Consider the following 21278-nt stretch of genomic DNA (forward strand, 5'->3'; position numbering starts at 1 on the left):
TATATCAGCTCAACACACTTACTACCGAAGACTCAAGATCACAAAAAAAAAAAAAGGACCCAGACTGGATAATTAAACGTTTCTTTTGTTGTAGTAAGCGACCTCTTCCTTAGAAGATACTACAGTAATGCTGAAGAAATGACACATCTACTGTAATCTGTTCTCTGGGATTCCAACTTGTTTCCTCTGCTACTCCTCCCTTGGCGGCAATGTTCGTCTGCATCCGGCTGAGCTCCTCGCTGCCTTGTTAAACCTCCTTCCTGAACTTCCGACCTGTAGTTCCCGCTCTACAGTGCAAGCGAGTGGATAAGGAAGCGCATACCTGCCGTCTTTCAGGGTGTTGACGATGAACTTGTGGACCTGGCAGACACAGTTGCTGGCCAGCTGCCCTCCCTCGACCAGGGTGTTCAGCTGCGTGGCCAGCATGAACGCTGCAAAAGCAGAGAGAGAGGGGCTCAGTCTCCAAGCCTTTCCTTAACCCGAAAGCTCATCACAAGGAGAACCATTAAATACAGCTGTTTAAAACTCCTCCGCCCTGCAGAGAGGAAAGCAGCATCAATCCGCCCCATGTAAAAGTCTGAGGCTCTTCCTAAATGGTATCTGTTTCTCACAGTCTCCAAATCATTTTTACTGTAATTCTAGTTTCTGGGGAAAGACCTTTCTCGGTCTTTAGCCCCGTGACTAGAGACAACAGGCAAATATTCCAGAAAGGCCCCCATTTTCTTTTTAAAGCTTCTAGGACAGAAATAAAACTCCTGAAAAGGAAGGACAGGACAGCTCACCCATCCCACGAAATGTCAATACTATCCTCAGGGAAATTAATCAAAGAAAACACACACCACCAGTTAGAGAAAGTTAATCAGGCCGAATGGCGGCTTTCCACTGTATCCAGGCTACCGTCAGGACGGCTCACTGCCACTGGCAACTCTGCCTGAACAAAGCCCGCAGCCAACGTGGGCTTCAGGGGCTCTAAACACTGCAATCAAAGGTTGTGTGTGGGGGTGGGGGTGCTGCTGCTATTCAAGGATTCCCAAAGCTTAGATGTATTCATCATACTCACAGGAAAGCGTGTTCAACCCATCACTCATGAGCAGTCGGTACCGGGGTGACCTATTCCCTGTAGAAATGGGACGGATGTTCTGGAAAAGTTGACAGAAAAGTTGATTCATTAGGCAGGCTCTTTGCCCAAGCCCTGAGGGTAAGCAAAGCTAACTGGCAGGAGACTAGGTTTGCCATTAATCTGAGACAAGATGAACCACTTGCCCATCCTCCTGACACCTAAATACTAATGAAAGAACAATGGATTGAGCTGGCATTATTAAAAACGATAGAAACAGAAGTATCAATAGTCATGTGTTCTTTCTCCCATATGTCAAAACAATGTGTAAGATGGCATCGAACACATGCAGAAACTGTTTAGGGAACATGCTGAAAATATGAAGTAAAATTAAAATTGGAAAGAAAGACAATTTGCCTAAAGCAGCTCAGAGCTGGAGAAGGGACCGAGGCAGAGATAACAGCAACGTGTGGACATACGGATCTGGGGCAGAGCAGTCACGGACTCAGCCGGAAAGGGTGGGGCAGCCTCTGAAGGAAGTTAAGGTAAATAGAGCCACAAGGTGATTGGCCCAGGAGTGGTGCCACCTTCACCTCCTGCCTCAAAGTCTGAAGGAATGATCCTGGAGTCTCCCATCTATTGATATATGAAATTCACAGTATGTTTTAGAACCCACTGAATGATGGGTAGATTAACTAAAAGAAATTTAAGCGGGGTGGTGCAGGTCTTTTAATCCCAGCACTTGGGAGGCAGAGGCAGGTGGATCTCTGTGAGTTCGAGGCCAGCCTGGTTCCAGGACAGCCAGAGATACATAGAGAAACCCTGACTCGAAAAAACAAAATTAAAAGCTCATCAAAACAACAACAACAACAAAAAAAACAAAAAAACAAAACAAAACAACAAAACACCCTATAGTACCTGTTGGTGAGTTTGAGTGAGTGAGTGAGTGTGTGTTAGAGAGAGGGGCGGGGAAAGTGTGTTCTGGAAATGGGAGAAAGAGAATGTGCATGTGTGTTTCTGGGATGTAGACAAAACTACATGTCTTCCATCAAATGCAATGTTTAATTATCTATGAGTTGAACCATCTTCATTCTGCTAAACACACATGCCGGTACTTACAATGACCTGCAGGATGGGCTTTATGGATGTATTTTCCTGCTGTATCATGACCTGAGAAAGAAAAACAGAGTCTTATAAAAATTCTTAAAAACTTAATAAGCTACAGCTAACACTGTCCTAAGAGCTTGCCTAGCCAGGGCCTGAGTTTGACTCCAGGAGCTGTGGAGGAGAGAGTGAAAAGACTCTAGAAAGCTGCCTTCTGTGTGCACAAGCACACCACACTAACAATGAGATAAAATTAAACTAAATTTAAAAGAGCCTCTTCAGAGGCACTCAGTAGAAAAGTCTTAATTAAATCATTTCTCCAATGACAAGTCACAAAAATGCCAGCCTTCAAAGAAAGCACCTATTTGTTGCCAAAAGTAACCCTGTTTTCTTGTGGAAACAGGACTATGTGAACACTCACATTCACTTCCTCCAGCTTTTTTTTTTTTTCCTTTCAATTTGTTTTCTGGTTTAAAAACAGGGTCCCACAGCGCCCAAGCTGGCCTCAAGTCTGCTAAGTTCCTAAAGATGACCTTGAACTTCAGATCCTCCTGCTTTTAGTCCCCAATACTTAAGACTTTTCTCCTGAAGTCAGTGATGATATTAACCTAACCGAGTGGGGCCCCGCCTGCTATGCATCTCTAGGTTGACCTTGAGATCCTCCTGTCTCAGCCTCTGGTGCTGGAATTACTTTGGATTAAATAAAACATATCAAACATGGAAGACCTGTAAAGTGTCATGAGCCAACGTTTTTCAAATGACTAATGCATGCTAAAACACACAGCCGAGCATGGTCACACAGCCTGTCCATCTCAATAATCCTCAATAATCGTGAGGTTGAGGCAAGATCATGAGTTCAAGACCAGACTAAGCTATAACAGAAGATTCCAGAAAAAAAGACCTACATACTCAACTAATTTTGTCAAACTTGACAAAATACCTCAGTGGAACAAAAGTGGTTTGACAAATCACCACACAGACAAACAGTAAACTCAAGGGCTGGGCTATGGCTTGGCAAAGCTTAGTGACTGAGTTTGACACAGTGGCACATGCTTATAACCACAGTGCTGGGGAGGTAAGGACAAGCAGAAACCTGGTGCTCACTGGTGGACCTGCGAGCCTGAGGCCAGCCAGGGCTATATAGGGAGAGCCTGCCTCAGAGCAGGGGAAGGGGCCATTAAAAGATGAAGCCAATGAGATGGCTTAGGGGTAAAGGTGCTTGCTGCCAAGCCAGGTCACCTGAATTTGAAACCTGGGGCCCACTTGGTAGGAGAGAAACAATTCCTCCACGTAGCCCCCTGACCTCTCCCCATGTTTGGTGGCCACTGATACAATTTAAAAAATAGCAGAAAGGCAAGTTGGGGGTGTAGCTCAGTGGTTGAGTGGTAGTCTGGCATGGAGTCTCTGTGCCTGATCCTTAAAAACTTAAATAAAAAGGCAACACTGTTTATGAGAAGATAATGGAGGTATTTATATTTAACAGAAGACAAAAAAATTCTTCTAGTTCATTAATGCTGCAACCAAAGTTTCTGTTCTCCAGGACCTGCTCCAGCTCTGCAGCTAATGCCAGCCTGGAGTTCCTGACCCCTCTGCTGCTCCAAGCACTGGAGTGACAGTCACATGCTACCACGTCCCAGAAGAAACCCAAATTCGAGGGACCAAAAGATGTGGACACTTCACAAGATGTACAAATAAAGACACTGAAGGATGTTCAGTGTCCTTCCTAATCAAGGAAACACAAATAGAAGCCCAGCGGTGAGCTAGCCTTGCACGTACACACCCACCGGCATAGTTAAAACCAGAAAGGGACGACACAGAGCACTGGCAAGCAGAGTTCTCATAAACACTTTGGAAAAGCTGGCGATTTCTTATCAAATTAAGCATTCAGTTTCCATATGACCTAGCAATTGCACTCTCAGATATTTATCTGTAAATATCTGGATTACTTTGCATGTACAAGAAATTTAATACATATTACATAATTTATGTATATATTATGAATAATTTATATGCAATATATTTAAATATTTATATGCATAAAGATCTGTATATAAATGTTCAAAGCATCTTCATTTATAATAGCCAAATATATATTTATATATAAAGCCTGTAGTCCCAGCTACTTGGCAGGCAGAAACAGGAAATGACTGAGGCCAGAAGTTCAAAGCCAATCTGTGTAGCGTGACAGTGCTTTTAAAAAAAAAAAAAAAAAAAAAAAAAAAGCAAACCACCAACCAAAGCAAACCCAATGAACTCACTATGTAGCTAAGTATCAACCCCTCTACTGCTACCTCTCAAGTTGGGACATCACTGATCTGGACCAACCATCAAATTACTTTTGTGCGGTGCTGGGGATTAAGTTAGGCAAACTAAGTAATACTCTACCAACTGAGCTATAGCCTTGGACTTTTTTTTATCAGTTTCCTTTTTTCTTACTACATAGTGTCAACTTTCAAATTCTGCCTTAAGAGTTCTTTGTTTATGGGAATTTATGGGAATGTTCCACAGAACCCATCCAGCGGAGTTCTGGCTGTTGTTTTTTAATCTTTATTCATCTTGCGTGTGTGTGTGTGTGTGTGTGTGTGTATGCGCGCGTGCTCAACTTGCAAAATTGCAAAATTCAGTCTCCTCTTTCCACCCTGTAGGTCCTGGGGATCAGACTCTGTTAGGCTTGGTGGTAGGTGCTTTACTGAGCCATCTTACAGGCCCCCCATGGACAACTTTTTCTTTGAAAAGTTGTTTCTGGCTTGGGTGTGATAGCTCACACCTGTGACCCTACCACCACTCAGGAGGAAGAGGTAGGAGGACTAACAGAATTGGAAGCCAGCCTGGACTACACAGTGAGTAAAGGCTATCTATATACTCACCACATGGCAAGACCCCGTTTTAAAACACTGGGCAAGGTGAAACAAAAGTCAATTAATTTCACATAAAGTCAATAGCTTCATTAACGGCCTAGTTATCTTTAAAACTGTATGCAGGTTAGTACTTGGTTTCAATTTTATTACTTTTTCTCTGGAACATTTAAAAGTACTTTAGGGGCTGGAGAGTCAGTTAAGAACAGTGGCTGCTGCCAAAGGACTGGAGTTCACTCCCAAGCACCCAGGTGGCAATCACAACTGTCTGTCATCTAATTCTAGGGGATCTGACACCCTCACAGACTCACAGGCAGTGGAACACCAATGTACATAAAATAATAATTAAAAAAATGAAATAAAATACCAGGCAAGGTGGCACACGCCTTTAACCCCAGCACTCAGGAGGCAGAGGCAGGCAGATTTCTGAATTCGAAGGCAGCCTGGTCTACAGAGTGAGTTCCAGGACAGCCAGGGCTATACAGAGAAACCCTGTCTCAAAAAAAAAAAAAAAAAAGGACTTTAAATTGGGCTGGAGAGATGGATTAAAAGCATTGGCTGCTCTTCCCAGAGGTCCTGGGTTCAATTCCCAGCACTCAAATGGTGGCTCACAACTGTCTATATCAACGCAATCTAACACCCTCTTCAGGCATGCAGGTTACATGTAGACAAAACATCCATATGCATAAAATACATAAGTAAATGAGTCTTTTAATGTATACTAGAAGCTGGGTGGTGGTGCATGCCTTTAATCCCAGCACTTGGGAGGCAGAGGCAGGTGGATCTCTGAGTTGGAGGCCAGCCTGGTCTGAGTAAATAGAGCCTTGTACTTCTACTTATCACTACAGTTACATTTTATAACTTTGGGCCCTAGTGCTTCCATTTTCCACTGTTTGCTTAACCACTGGGGCCTGAAGCTTTTGTGCTGACACTTTTGTTCGCTAATCATCAGGCAACCAATGGTCTCTACACTCCATCACCATCAACACAAACAAAACAAAACACAACACTACGGATCCTGGCATGGTGGAACATCTTTAGCCCCAGTACGTGGGCTTGAGTTCAAGGCCGGCCTGGTCTACATAGCAAGTTCTAGGATAGTAGGGATAGTCTTTAAAACAAAACACTATTTTATTTATGAACAAAACATGTAAAGAAAGAAAAAAAACTGCAAATTTATCTATGAATGAAGTCTAAGTAATACTTCAATATTGGAAATAGCTTTCTAAAATATTTTTATTTAAAGAAAACTCAGCAAATTATTCAAACAACCTTATAAACGTTCGTTATAAAAGTAAAGAATTATTTGCAATTGCCTTAAGGGTCCAAGGTGGCAGCCTCTTAAAATTCAGAACAATCCAAGCTTCACATTCCAGTTCAACATTTCTACAGCCCTAACGTATTCAAATACCTCCATTCTGACAACTGTTTCCCCTCTTCTTTTCTTCTAAGCTGCTTAGATGTCTGTCCCAGGCTTTTCATGATTTTAGTCATTCACACAACTAGCAAACATTATCTAGGGACTAAAACTTGCCAGATACTGGGATATCACCCTAAAGGGGGACTGAAAGTAGCTGCAGGCTACAGTCTCTACAATCTCCTGAATGAAATACAAAGTAGCTAATATTTACCAAATAAACATGTACACCTGTGATGATTGCTAGCTGTACTAGCAGAAGCTAAACACTAAATCTAGAAACTCAGTCCTCCAACTAGCCCCTTGCTCGGCTTCAGCCTCATTTTTACAAACAAGGGAAAGAGTTTGGAATGTTGCCCAAAGCCATACATAAGTGAACAAAAAGGAGTTGGAGTCTCCAAATGCATGGATTTGGGCTAGTTACTTTGCCAACCAACTCAGTAACAACTGAGCTGAACAGGAACACTGTGGTAGCAAAAGAAACTGGAACTATCAATGGCCTCTAGAGCAAAAATATATTTAAAAAGAAAAAAACAAACAAGGCCTGGCAAGGAGACTGTGAGAAGAGTGTGCTGACTGAAATTGACTAGTTCAGCCAACAAAAGACTATTCCAGGGCTGGTGAGATGGCTCAGTGGGTAAGAGCACCCGACTGCTCTTCCGAAGGTCAGGAGTTCAAATCCCAGCAACCACATGGTGGCTCACAACCATCCGTAACAAGATCTGACTCCCTCTTCTGGAGTGTATGAAGACAGCTACAGTGTACTTACATATAATCAATAAATAAATCTTTAAAAAAAAAAAAGACTATTCCAGTGGGGATGGAAAAGTTAAGTGTGGAGTTAAAATATACTTCAACTGGTGATGGACTAGGTGTCCAGAGTCGGGCAAAAGGATGCTCTGTGGTAGAGGTGCCTGCTGTGTAAGCCCAGCTACCTGAGCTCAATCCACAGAATCCACAGCGGAGTGGGAAGAGAAACAACGTCCCAGAGTTGTCCTCTGGCATCCGACGCACATTCGCCATCCCCAAGATGTCATACATATGTGTACATACTACACACTGGCGCACGCGCACACACACTCTTTTTTAAAATTCAGACTTAGAGGGACATAAAGGATTTGCTCTGATATATGTTCAATTGAAAATGACTTTGAAGATAGAGGGCAGATCGAAGGAAGCTCAGCAGGAAAGAATTAATAACATGCAGGTGAAGGGCTATAAACTAGTCTGCAGAGGGCCTTGGCTCGACAAAAAAATCTATGGGGTTTGCCGGTAAAATAAGGAAAAAGTTGTCAACATGAAACACAGAACACTAGCAAGAGAGGAGTGTTAGCAGAAAGAAGCCAACAAGCTCAAACAATTAGGTCGGCTGAAAAATTTTAAAATGTCTTCTGATTTGGCTACTGGGAAGCCACTGGTGACTTCGGTCAGCGTTTTCTCTCTCGTGACCAGAGAGATGTCTAGTAGCAATAATGAGTTAGGAGGATGTAAAAGAAGTAAAACAGCCGAAAACAAGTCCAAAAAGTTTGGGGTGATGGAGAAAGGGAGGAAACAGAGGCCGCCGAAGATAGACAGCGGCATGTTTATTTGTCTTGTTTTCTTAGATGTAAACAAACTAAAAAAACTCGTGAGTTCTTCTGCCAGTACCGGGTTGCCTCCAGCATCCTCTGATGGTCTTAGAGACCCCGGGATGCTCCCCCGCGGCCGTATAATTTCCTCCCTGACGCTCTCCCGATCGACAGCGGCTCCCTCCCCGGGTCCTCTTTGCACCGCTCCAAGGCCGCGCTGCTAGGGCCATCGAGCCCGCTCAGGGTCGTCTCCTTACCTCGATGGCCCCCTCGCTCAGGTGTCCCACCATGGCTGCACCGCTAACTCCCGCGCTCGCGCTCTTGCACCGCCTGAGCTTCTCTGCCGGGGTCCCGCGGGCTGCTCAACGATTGGCTAGAGCAACTGTGCGTGCCGATCCGCCCCCAGCGTGAGCGCGGTGCGAGGGGCGGGCCTAGACGCCGATAGCCACCGCATTGGCTACCGCGCGGCAGGCAGAGCACGTGACTCTTCCGAGGCCGGGTTCGAGGCCTAGTGGCGGGATGGCGGGACGTGAGGGCGGGGCGCTGGGTCGCAGTGCGCCTGTGTCAGCGCGGTGCTACTGAGTTGTTCCCCCGCCAGCTGTCGGAACTTTGCCCGCCCAGTCCTTTGGCGGACAGACAGAATGGCAACCCAGGGAACAGTCGGAGCTCTCCCCTGGTAACTGCTGCTAAATATAGTCAAAGCAGTGACCTGGGTACTTCTTCACGCAGTGCGTGCCCGGCGCCGGTGCCAGGCCCAGAGCTTGGCACTGTGGGATAAACAAGGTAAATCAGACTCAGTCTCCGCCCTCTTGAGTTCCACCTGAGAGTTGTGGCCGCAAGGAACCCAGCCTCAAGGATGGTAGACGCGATATGGGCCACACATGTGGAGCTCCAGAGTGGGGGTCAAAAATCAATCAGGCTTTCGAGAGGCGATGCGGTTTGAACTGAGTTAAAGTGTGTGTAGAAATTTGTCAGGTGGATTCCAGTGAGGATAGTGATGTTCCTAAAAGCCCAAATGGCCTATGCAAAAGTATTGGAGAGCCTGGCGTGCTGGCTGGCTCTGATCTGTTTGTAATCCCAGCCTTTGGGATGTAGAAGCAGCAAAAGTTCAAGGTCACCCTTAACACCGTTGAGTTCGAGGTCAACCTGAACTAAATGAGACCCTGAAAAATCAAAATTTGGGACCCAGGCGTGGTGGCATTCGAGGTAAAAGCAGGCAGATCTCTGAGTTCGAAGCCAGCCAGGCTAACATAAGATCCGGTCTCAAAAAAAAAAAGTAATAAAAATAAAAAGGGAGAGAGGCTATATGAACTGAAAGAAAGACCTGGAGATCAAAACAGAAAACTGAGCCGTCTAAGAAATGAAAATATTTAACTTCATAGTTGCTGGAGTAAGAAGTCTGGAAAACTTTGGGCAACTAAGGTAAACAGGTCTAGAAAGACTGGAATAGTAGCCATCTACTGGTATTTTGATCTCTGTTTGTACAACCACAACCTACTATAGTTTCTCAAACAGTTCCAAAGAATATGTCTGGGTGAATTGGTACCACACCACAGATTAACTCTCCTTCAGCATATCAACAGCTATAGAAAACCCCAGAAGAAATGATTTTGGTTGCGTGTCACTTGGTAGGATGAAATCTCGATTTTCTAGAACTATGCATTAATAGAAAGCTGAATCTTCATGTTCTGACTTTACAGAGCTGCGGCAGCATGGATCTACCGGTGGATGAATGGAAGTCCTACCTACTTAAGAAGTGGGCTTCACTCCCGAAGTCTGTGCAGGACACAATTTCTACAGCAGAGACTTTGAGCGACATCTTCCTTCCTTCTTCTTCCCTTCTTCAGTAAGTGAATGGAAACTTCAGGGAAATTTTGGTCTGGAAAATGTTCTGCCTTGTCATTTGGTCTGAATATCTCTTTTTTATAGGAGAGAGTAGCTTTATATTTTTTATAGTATGGGGCATTTAGCAGTTACTGTTGGTTTTCACGTTTCTCCCTAGTCTGTGATTATAGAATGGGTAGGCATAACTGCTTTCCTCTTTTGGTATGTGTTATACTTAAGTAATTTAGTATCTTGCTGTCGTCCCAGTGCTGTCACTCAAAGGATATGGTGCAGGTTGTGTAGCTGCCCATAGAAGCTCATTCAGTACTAATAGTGAGAAAGAACCCTAGCAATTGTTTAGTTGAGACCCAGAAATTTTCAAATTCTATGGACTGCATTCACTGGTGAGATAGACATTTTATATCACAACCTAGTAAATGTATACATAGGTAGAAGTCTCATTTACTCAGCAAATCTTATTTTTTAATTTTTAATTATCTGAAATTAAAATATAATTACATCATTTCCCTACTTCCTGCCTCCAACCTTCCCATGTACCCCTTCCCACTTTGCTTTGCTCTCTCTTAAATTCATGGCCTCTCTTTTTAAGTTGTGTGTGTGTATGTGTGTATTCCTAAATGCAATCTGCCCATCCATATGATGTTACTTGTGCGTATATGGCTTCAGGACTGACCAGTTTGTTTTGGATAACCAGCTTGGGTGGGGCTTGAAGGGTAGAGGAGTGTTCCCTGGGGAAGACTACCCCCCCCCCAACATTCCTTAGTTGCTTAGAGTTCTTTGTCTAACGTTGGACCCCTGTAAGAATTTTTTCCCCTTTCAGGTTAACCTATATAAATAAGACTTTCAGGCCTTGTTCTTGAGACTTCAGAGGTCTAGAAATGTCCCTGACATTTCTAGGAGATGCAGTCTCACCTCTGACTTTCTTCTTCCTCTGGTTCTTGGAATCTTTCCACCCCCTCTTCCTCCATGTTCCCCGAGCCTTGGGTGCAAGAGTGCTGAGCACCACATGATCACATGTTCAGTAAATATTAGTGCTCTGTGGCAGTCAAGAACATTAATCCCTGCAGTCTGGAGGCAGAGGCAAAAAGATTGTTTCAGCAGCACATATACTAAAAATTGGAACAAAACCAGTCAAAGAACCACACTCACCAGGAAAGGATGTGAATGTGGATGCACCGAGCAGGGTCAGGCAATAGCAGCGAGGTAGCCACGCCCGCTTAGGCTTCTGACCCACCGGACTGTGAGGATCATAACTGGCTGTTGTTTGGAGCTGCTCAGCTTGGGTAGTTTGTTGAACAGAAGTAGAAAACTCGTTGGCAGAGGCTTGAGTGTGATGTGAGCTGATTATATCTTCAAAGAGAGATGATCAAACTAAGCCTGCAGGATAAAGCCATCCAACTGTATGTTTTTCTCCTAGGACCACAGCTAAGGATGGCTTTTTACCAGATAAAAGTTTGCAGTTGATTTTAAGATAAAGAGCACTGGCCATGAACCCTAATTAAACAAAAAAGGACTTTTTTTTTCTTTTTTTAAACAAAGAAGGCCAGTGAGCTGGCACAGGAAGTAAAATGCTTGCCTTCCAAAGATACAAGCCTGACCACCTACTGTGTAAGCCTGACCACCTACTGTGCAAGCTTGATGACTTGAGTTCAATCTCTAGGACCCACACAAAGGTGGAAGCAGAAATCCAATTCCACACACATGCTGTGGAATATGAATAAACACAAAAACACTAATAATTAATAAAAATAATAACAATAATCTAAAAAAGAAACTAATCCCACTGCTGCCATTAGTAAACTTACATTACAAAAAAAATACACTCTGTTATATTTTTTAGTTTTGTCAAAAGGTTTTAGAAATCTCTGCTATAATGAATAACTATAATTAATATCCACTTCTTGGCTTTCAAAGCCTAAGTACTCTAGTTTTCTACACGGAAAGTTTGCTGAGCCCTGATTTTTCTTTTTAATGATTTTCAATTTAAATCTCTTTTTACTTCTGTGTATGTGTGTGTACCATGTGCATGCATGTACATGTGCAGTTTACACATGGTGGTCAGAGGACGGCTTTGGAGAGTAGGTCCTTTGCTTCTACCTCGTGGGTTCTAGGCTTAACCTTAGATCATCAGTCATGGCAGGAAGTGCCACCAGAGCCGATCAGTCTCACTGGTCCTGAGCCCTGCTTTAAAGAACTGCTTGTCTGCTGTGTCAAGGATAGGCAGCAGAAGGAGCCAGGGTAGAAGCAGAGAAGCAGTAACCTCAATAAGAAAATGGACTCAGGCCAGCGTGAGTGTAGTCAGGGGAGGAAGAAGCATTTGGACTCTGAGGTACATTTAATGGCAATTCTTTTTTTTTTTTTTTTTAGATTTATTTATTTAATATATGTGAGTACACTGTAGCTGTCTTCAGACACACCAGAAGAGGTAATCAGATCCCATTACAGATGGTTGTGAGCCACCATGTGGTTGCTGGGATTTGAACTCAGAACCTTCAGAAGAGCAGTCGGTGCTCTTAACCTCTGAGCCATCTCACCAGCCCTAATGGCAATTCTTGAGATGAGAGGTGTTGTGTTGTGGAGTGTGAGAGGTAAAACTGACCCTAGGGAGAAGGGAGGAGGGTGACATTGCCAAATCTGGGAACCGCAGATGGGGAAAGGAGTCACACTCCGTGTTTGAGTTGCACGTGCCCCAATGGTAATGTCTAACTATGTTTGGAATTTAAGAGAGAGGCCTAGGATAGAGAAACAAACCTGGGGCGTTTAGAGCCAGAAACTGACTAAGCCTCCAAGCAAGAGTGTGTGGCTGCTTACCGCATGTGCTGTGCTGTGACAATATGCCCTCTGCTTGCCTCATTTTGAAATGCTAATCAGAACCCACTAAATTAATTTCATGACCCACTGAATCATGACCTGCAACTTGAAAAAAGCTGAAAAATGTCTAAAGCGGTCTACAGCATCTGTGGATTCCCCTCACAGAATTCCAAAAATGGTTGGGAACTGATGAAAATATGGCTAATAGGCAGACTTTGGCTAGATAAGTTATTCTGGTTTACTAACAGAAACATGTGGTAAATAAACAGGAATCAATTGACTATTTGGTACATTGGCAGGAACAGTTAATTAAAGAGGGGTGTTAATGTGTAATAGACGAGTTCCTAGCCTGGTGTGGTGGCACACGCCTTTAATCCCAGCACTTGGGAAGCAGAGGCAGGCAGATTTCTTAGTTCGAGGCCAGCCTGGTCTACAAAGTGAGTTCCAGGACAGTCAGGGCTACACAGAGAAACCCTGTCTCAAAAAACCAACCAAACAAACAAGCAAACAAAAAATAGAGGAGTTCCTTCAGATTCTAGCCTGGGCTTTCTTCCCTGTACTCTTTGTATTTTCAGCTGAGGCACTTACATTCAGAACAATGACATCAGTTTTCTCTGGAATGTCTCTAAAACGGAATTCAAGTCCTAACTTCTTTTCTGAGTCTCAAATTGATAAATCTATCATATCCAGAAACAAACACATGATTTTACCATCAAAATCAGATTCACTTCCAGTGGTCCCTATCCTAGTGAATTATAACAGCCTTAGGTTCAGTTCCAAAGCTGGCAGTTATGGGCCTGTTCTAAGTTTCATTTCTATTGCTGCGATAAAATATCTTAGCATAAAGCAACTTGGAAGAGGAAAAGGTTTGTTTGCCTTGCAATTCCAGGGTGCAGTTCATGTTTCCCAGGAAGCCAAGACAGCCATCACATCTACGGTCAAGAACAGACAGAGAATAAACACGTGGATCCTGGCTTGCTTGCCTGCTTGCTCTCATCAAGCTTTCTCCTCTTATACTTCAGAAGACTTCTGTTCAGGGCGTGTTGCTGCTCACAATGGACTTGATCTTTCCATGTCAATTAACAATCAGGATAATCCCTTATGAGCATGCCCTTAGCCCACCCAGTCACTGAGACTCTTCCTCAGACGATTCTTGGTTATGTCAAGTTGATGATTGAAGTTAATCATCACAGAGCTATTCTGTATTGAAAAACCAAATGTGTGAGCCAGGCCTGGTGGCACATGCTTACATTGCCAGCGTGCAGAAGGATCAGAAGTTCAAGGTGATTTACAGTGGTGAGTTTGAGACCATAGACTACATGAGACCTTGTAAGGAAAGGAAAGGGAAGGAAAGAGAAAAAAAAAAGCAAACTAACTCATTATGTTCCCACCCCCAGCCATTTTGTAGAACCTCTTCATGAACTGTACCAACATTTGTCCAGTTACAATTCTGAAACTGGCTGATTTTTTTCTTTTCCCTTGCACTCTGTAATAAATCTATTTTTTTATTATTTATTTACACTTTTTGCAGTGGGTATTGATGCCATATTTCTTCACATTTGGTAAATGGGACGTCTGCTTCCTGATAGAATATGATAGGTGACAGCAAGCAATACTCCTAAGGCAACTCAAAATATTCTACCATAACAAACACATTTTAAAGACTTCAGACTGCAGCAAGGTCTAGATAGACTAAAATTTCTGGAAGGAAAGACTGCTTCTTAGCAGTCGTTAGCCATTTTCTTTCCTGGGGATAAACTGCAGGCCAAGGATGAGGATGAGCCCAGCAAAGTGACCACCCTAGAGAAAACAAAAGTCAGCAGAACTCTTGGCAGTTGGTTAGGTCTGGTGTGATGGATTGACAAATGGACAAATTCAAAGCCCAAATACAAAGTCAGTTTTCCCCAGTTCTCAGGAATGAAAAGTCAACTAAAAAGGCAGAATAGATCTGCAGTCCTGCAGTGGTGAGGAGCAAAATCTCACAGCCAGAAGGGACACTGCAGCAAACACAAGTGATCTCCTTTGTCAAGACATTTGCCAGATGTTGAATGTCTGTGATATGACAGCTACAGATCCAAGTCCAGAACCTCTTAAGACCAAAACCTGGAGACCTAAAGAAAAAAAGAGTTCTTTGTAGGCTCTCAAAGGAAAGCTCAGGAGGACCATTTGCAAGGAGCAGTAAAGAACCGGCTGTACCTGCCTCAGCTTCACTAGGCTAGCAGAAGGAAACTTGCTACGTAAACATGAAGACTTTGAGTTCAACCCCTGGTACCCACATGTATTAGAATTCTCTAAGGAAATAGAGCTGATAGAATGAATTTACGGTTTTGGTTTTGTTGAAACAGGTTTTCTCTGTGTAGCCCTGGCTGGCCTGGAATTCACTCTATAGACCAGGCCTCGAAATCAGAGATCTGCCTGCCTCTGCCTCTTGCGTGCTGGGAGTAGAGGTGTGTGCCACACACCCAGATGAATATGTGTATTAAAATGGGATTGGCTTACATAGTATTGTCTGGGTAGTCCAACAGTGGCTTGTCTGAATAGGTTGCGAATCTAGTAGCGGCTGAGTCCATGAGGCTCAATGTCCCAGCTGGGCCAGTCTGCATTGAGGACTCCTGGAGAGCTGCTGGTCTTCAGTCTAGGATGGAAGCTTGAAGAATTTGCTTGTATTATCAGCAAAGGAATACCTCACCAACAGATTTATAATCCAAACACAGGCTGAGACAGGACCATCAAGAGTTCAAGGCCATGGGCTGGTGCGATGGCTCAGCATTTTACATTATGAGATGGCCAGAAGTCTTTGGGGATTAGGGTGGAATACCATTATTTGAATATAATTTATCACCCCAAAGGCACTTGGTGCATCCAACCTTTAAGAGGTGACTGGATCAGGAACTTGGTGGAAACTTTCATGATGCTATAACTCTTGAATTCTGCATAACTACAAAACCAGTCACAAAATGATAATGCCAAGTACCACAGCCATGCTGAGCAGTAGTTTAGCCTTTTTAGACATTGGCTACTACAGAAGTGACCTCTGAATGCCTGAGCAGTTAGGAAGGCTGAAATGAATCCAGGATAAACAACTTTCTGGGCAGCTCTGAGAGCAGTGTACCCTGGTGCTCATTTCTCCAGGGGAAGTTTTCTAAGTATTTATACATCCCTGAGCACTCGGAAGGCTATTGCTGATTCCAGAACTGTCCTTAAAGGAACATTTTTGGTATTGTCCTTACTACAAAGTACTCTTTTGGGTTTTTGTTGTGGTTGTTACTGTTATTGTTGCTTAATTGATTTTTGTGTTTTAAGGCAGGTTTACACTATGTAGCCCTGTCTAGCCTACTGCTTGCTATGCGATCTCAAACTAATAATCCTCCTGCCTCAGCCTCTGGAGTGCTGGATTATAGGCATGCATGACCATGTGCAGCTGTAGACTTCTTTCTTTTTATTATATATATTTTCTTATTTGTGGGAGGCATATGTGTGGAGGTCAGAGGGTAACTTGTAGAAATTGGTCCTCTCCCATTATGTGTGTCCCCAGAGATAAGCTACAGTTGTCAATATTTTTGGGAAGGACTTTCATATGTTGAGCCATCTCACTAGCTCCAATTTTGCAGTTTGGTTTGGACTGAGGAGAGCTGTTTGGCTATTTGAGGTCATGGGGATTAAACCCAAAGCCTCAGAAATGCTTTTTTATGGTTTGGTTTTGTTTGTTTTGAAACAGGCTCCTACGATGTAGCTCTGGCTAATCTAGAATTGTATAGCCCAGGCTTGCCTTGAACTCACAGAGATGAACCTGCTTCCCTCTTACGAGTGATGGAATTAAAGGTGTGCAGCTCTCCTGGCCAGCGTTAAGCTTTTAAACAACTGTGTTCTCCTTGTCCACATCCTGGAACACACTCCTATTGAGATGTGTTCCTTGTATTTTTATCCCCTACAAACTGGTGGTTTGATACTTGGTTCCTATCTGGTAGTGTTCTTTTAATAAACTGTAGATCCTTTAAGATGTAGGGCCTGACGGACAGAGGTAGGTCAGTGGTGGTAGGCCTGTAAGACTGTAGGCAGCTCTCTGTTTCCTGTCCACCACACAATGAACACTTGTCCTTTCCCACACCCTCCTGCCAGCAGGTTGAGCTGTTCCATCTTGTCTTCCCTGAATTTGCTGAGGGAAACCCCCTGAACCCATGAGGCAGAATACATTTTTCCTCTGAAGTAGTTTTGAAAGACCCCCGAAGGGAGACCCTCACTCAAGCACTCAAGCCCCGGGACAGCCGCGGACCCAAGAAGACACTGAGACCGTACTCAAAATGTAGAAGGCAAGATTTAATAGAACAACAGCAAGAAAGCACATGGAACATAGACCAGAGCTCTGGGGTCGAAACTCATGCACCTAGTGGTGTAGAGGAGAATCGACGACCAGCCAAATTTTTTACAGGCTTATATAGTAAAACTCAAGGGGGGAGAGCTGGGCAGGGAAAGTACAAGTTTACATCACTAGGGGGTTCTGTCAGGGGACAAGGGGTTCTGCCAAGGGAATCTACGTAACTAAGGGGTCATGTCCTATTATTTGGCAATGTACCCGGTTCATTTTGCGGTTGTTTTAGGAGGCCCTTATCTCAAAAATGTTCTAGGAACAGTTTTTAGTTGGGAGGGTTCGAACTCTAGGGTGAGGAGTTCAGGAATGCATTCTGGGGTGAAGAGTTCAGGAGTGTTCCGGGAACAATCTCTAGATGGGAGGGGTCGGGTTCTGGGGTGAAGAAGAGTTCAGTAAAAATTTTTATTCTTCATTCCCCACTTCTTTTAGGAGATAGCTCTAATCTTAGAGCGAGTTTTCAACCTCCTGAAGGACCCGATATTGTTGCCTTAGTACCATAACCTGGACTGCGTTTATCCTTTTTCTAATAAAAGCTACTAACTTATTAAGGATGCAGGGCCCAAAAGTAAGCAAAAGCATAAGTGTAATTAAAGGTCCTGCTATAGTGGAGAGGAGAGTGGTGAGCCAAGGGGACTTATTAAACCAGCTTTCAAACCATCTTTGTTGGCTTTTTCTTTCTCTTTTACGTATATCTAGGCGTTCTCTAAGTTTAGCCATAGAATCTTTGATTACTCCTGAATGGTCAACATAAAAACAACATTCTTCTTTTAAGGCAGCACAGAGTCCTCTTTTTTTAAGGAATAATAAGTCTAATTCCCTTCTATTTTGCAGCACCACTTCGGACAGGGAAGTTAAAGATTCTTCTAATTTGGTTATAGACTGTTCTATAGTTCTAAGATCAATATCCATAACTGCACGTAGTTCTTCATAGTATTGGGGGGGTCTTAATTAAGGCAGCGGTTCCTGTACCTACTCCAGCTGCTACTCCCAATCCTAATAGAACTGCCAAAGTTAAGGTAACGGGTTCTCTTTTTCAGCGGACCCGATGTTCAAATTTATCTAAAAAAGAACTATTATCATGATACAAGAGTCTGGGAATAAGCTGAACCAAAATGCAGAAATCTTTGGAACTATTAAAAACAGACATAGACACACAAGGAGTGAGACCGGTATTGCAAGCCCACACTGTGTCTAGGGGAGGCACCAGATACTGACCGCTTTTGCTAGACTGGATGTTCTGGGTCTGATTACAGAGGTGCCCTTTATCCTGAGGTACCCGGCCCAGACAAAGCCCTCTTCCTGAAACTGCTGCTAGAGTCAACTTTCTGTTTTTTCCCCAAAGGCATTGAGAATGATCTGAAGTAGTATTATAAGTCCTGATCTGAGCTATTCCTTTATAATAAGGGGGGCTAGAGGCATAGCATAACCAGCATGATTGAGTCATATTAGGGTTAGTTCTATTTAGAACTAAAAAAGCTCCTTGGACTAGACTGACCAGACGGTCCTCTGTTCCTAGGGGCGGTGGGGAAGCCAAGGTAGGCTTTATGAGGAGAGTATTAGTTCCTAGGGAGGGTACCACTGTGTTGGGCTGTGGAGTTGGTGGAGCTGGTACAGTCGGGACCTTTGGGGGAGCCAGTACGACTGGGGGGCCCTGTTTTATAAGGACCTTGTTGGGCCCTACGAGTGTCACTGCCGGGTCTCTCACTGTCAATCTGATCGTGAAAATGAACCCAGGATCTCTTAGTGGAATGTATACTCGCCAACCCCACCTATTTCCTTTAAGCCAACTTAGACGGTGTTGTTTTCCGTTCTCGGTGAACCTTATACGTAGGGGGTTACAGTATTTATCTTTGCATGGTCCTGAGGGTGCTCTGTTTTTAAAAGCGCACCCACTCTCTTGATATTTATAGGGGTTTCTTTCTCCTTCGTTTGACTTATCATAGCCACTACCTCGTTTTACCGTGATTAGGTCCCATTTAGAGGAGGGCTTCCAGTAAGCATCTCCTGTCGTTTCACATGTCCATTTACCACAAAAGTAATCTGATGCCCCCCCGCATTTTTGTTGAAGCCTTTTGCTCTGACCCTGACCAGGGCAAACATAAAAATGTGCAGCTCTAAGATTAGCTCGGTAGAACTGCCCCGAACACCCATATGTGCTCCCTATCCCATTTGGGACACACCGCTCCTCAGGGGGTGGGTTGCTAAGATCAGTATGATCTGAGAGGTCCCAATTGGGGGATCCTGCCGCTAACTTACAGATGTCAGGCGTGAGATCAGGCCACCAAATCCAGAGGGGATGGACTGCAGTGGTTGCCCATACAATGTTTTCCTTTTCATTAAGCACCTCCCAGGACTGTTGAATTGGAGCATGAGGGTTAAGGTTCCCTAGGTCTAGAGTGGCGCCTGCGGCGCAGACGAAGCTTAAGAGGATTGTCAGTGACTGCCACTGTCCAATTGTCGTCGTGGTTTTCTTCATCTTGACTGGCGGCCCTCTTGACGTGGGAGGCGTGGATCCAGGAGGCGATTCCGTCAACTTTTACCGCAGTAGGGGTTGTCAGTAACACCAAATAGGGTCCCTTCCACCGTGGCTCAAGGCTACCGGTTCGATGCCGTCTGACCAAGACTTTGTCTCCAACTCGGAACCCGTGGGGTACTGCGGTGGTCCCTGGGGTATAGGCTGCTTTCAGTTGGTCCCAAATCTGGGTCCTAATCACTTTTAGGGCCTTTAAATGAATAAGCAAAGAGGAGGGTAAGACAGGGTCAGAGTCGGAAACTAATGTTCCACCAGCTTCCATTAAGGGGGGAGGTCCTCCATACAGAACTTCAAAAGGAGTGAGCCCGAAACGACCAGGGGTGTTTGAGCGCAAGAGGAAGGAGAGCCACCCAGTCTTTTCTGCCGGTCTCAATGGCTAATTTAGTCAAGGTCTCTTTTAAGGTCCTATTTATCTTCTCTACCTGTCCTGAGCTTTGAGGGCGGTAAGCACAGTGTAATTTCCAATCGATGCCCAACTGAGTGGCCAAGCCCTGACTTACCTGGGCAACAAAGGCTGGTCCATTGTCGGACCCGATTACCTTAGGGATTTCAAATCTTGGCAGGATTTCTTCAAGGATCTTCTTGGCCACAATCTGGGCAGTCTCTGTTTTAGTGGGAAATGCCTCAACCCATCCTGAAAAGGTGTCTACAAATACTAACAGATACTTGTTACCATACATTTCAGGTTTAACTTCAGTAAAGTCTACCTCCCAATACACTCCAGGATGGTCTCCCCGTTGTCTCTTTCCAGGTTCTCTGTAGGCTTTAGTTGCATTAGTGAATGCACATGGTTTGCAGGAGTCTATAATCTTTTGAGCCACTGACTTCAGGTTGGGGACTTGGTATCGGGAATTTTTAATTAGTCTCATCATTTTTTCAACTCCCAGGTGGGTGAATTGGTGTAGTCCTTTTACAAATTTTATTCCTTCTTCGGGAGTTAATTCTATTTTTCTTTCAAAAAAAGTATGGGAGGGGATCACTGGTCTACCATAGCTCTTTTATGTTATACCTCCCATCCTCAGGGCTTTTGGGCGGATCACCTTTTTCAGTTAAGATCATGGCCCCTTGAGCAACTTGTTTTGCCACTAAGTCTGCCATTCGGTTGCCCTTGGCCACCAAGTTTTCTCCTTTTTGGTGGCCGGGGCAGTGGATGATGGCTACCTTTTTAGGTGCATGTATGGCTTCTAACAGGGCCAGAATTTTTTCTTTGTTTTTAATGTCTTTACCAGCCGAGGTCAATAGCCCTCGCTGCCTGTAGATGGCCCCATGGATGTGTGCGGTAGCAAAAGCATATCGGCTGTCAGTGTAGATATTAACGATCTTACCTTTAGCCTCTCGGAGGGCTTGTATAAGCGCTATAAGTTCAGCCTTTTGTGCCGATGTTCCTTCAGGCAAAGCGCTTGCCCAAATTACCTTTTTCCCGTCTACCACCGCAGCTCCAGCCTTTTGCTTCCCCTCTATCAGGAAACTGCTGCCGTCCGTGTACCAACTGGGAGCTCTAGGCCAGGGTTGGTCAGTCAGGTCACTTCTGGTCCCAGTTTCTTCAGCGAGGATGTCCATACATTGATGTACTGGGACGGAATCATTTGTTAGAGGGAGAAGGGTAGCTGGGTTGAGGATGGCAGGGGGCGCAAAGGTTACACGCTCATTTAGCAGCAGGCTCTGATAGTGTGTCATTCGGGCATTTGTCATCTTATCTGTCAGGTGGCTGTCGCACGA

General features: G+C 44.2%; 2 protein-coding genes across 7 annotated transcripts in view; one reads left to right on the forward strand and one right to left on the reverse strand.

Annotated features, from left to right (window-relative positions):
• The window catches only part of Rpa1 (replication protein A1), a 48196-nt gene extending 39709 nt beyond the window's left edge, over positions 1-8487 (reverse strand). For 2 of the 3 annotated variants that reach the window (NM_026653.2, NM_001164223.1), the window contains exons 1-4: positions 8259-8416; positions 2177-2227; positions 1061-1139; positions 323-431 (exon numbers count right to left, since the gene is read on the reverse strand). In NM_026653.2, coding sequence (NP_080929.1) covers positions 323-431; positions 1061-1139; positions 2177-2227; positions 8259-8291 — 272 coding nt within the window. In that variant the 5' untranslated portion in view covers positions 8292-8416. Of the gene's footprint in view, positions 1-322; positions 432-1060; positions 1140-2176; positions 2228-8258 lie in introns of all 3 variants that reach the window. The other variant, XM_006534051.2, reaches the window with a different exon arrangement.
• Positions 8466-21278, forward strand: part of Smyd4 (SET and MYND domain containing 4) — a 57275-nt gene continuing 44462 nt past the window's right edge. The window contains exons 1-2 of one of the 4 annotated variants that reach the window (NM_001102611.1): positions 8466-8784; positions 9702-9847. In NM_001102611.1, the coding sequence (NP_001096081.1) occupies positions 9714-9847 (134 nt within the window). In that variant the 5' untranslated portion in view covers positions 8466-8784; positions 9702-9713. The remainder of the gene's footprint in view (positions 8785-9701; positions 9848-21278) is intronic. The other 3 variants (XM_006533536.2, XM_006533537.4, XM_006533535.2) reach the window with 3 other exon arrangements.

This window comes from Mus musculus, chromosome 11, assembly GCF_000001635.26.
Source record: "Mus musculus strain C57BL/6J chromosome 11, GRCm38.p6 C57BL/6J".
Taxonomy (NCBI): Eukaryota; Metazoa; Chordata; class Mammalia; order Rodentia; family Muridae; genus Mus; species Mus musculus.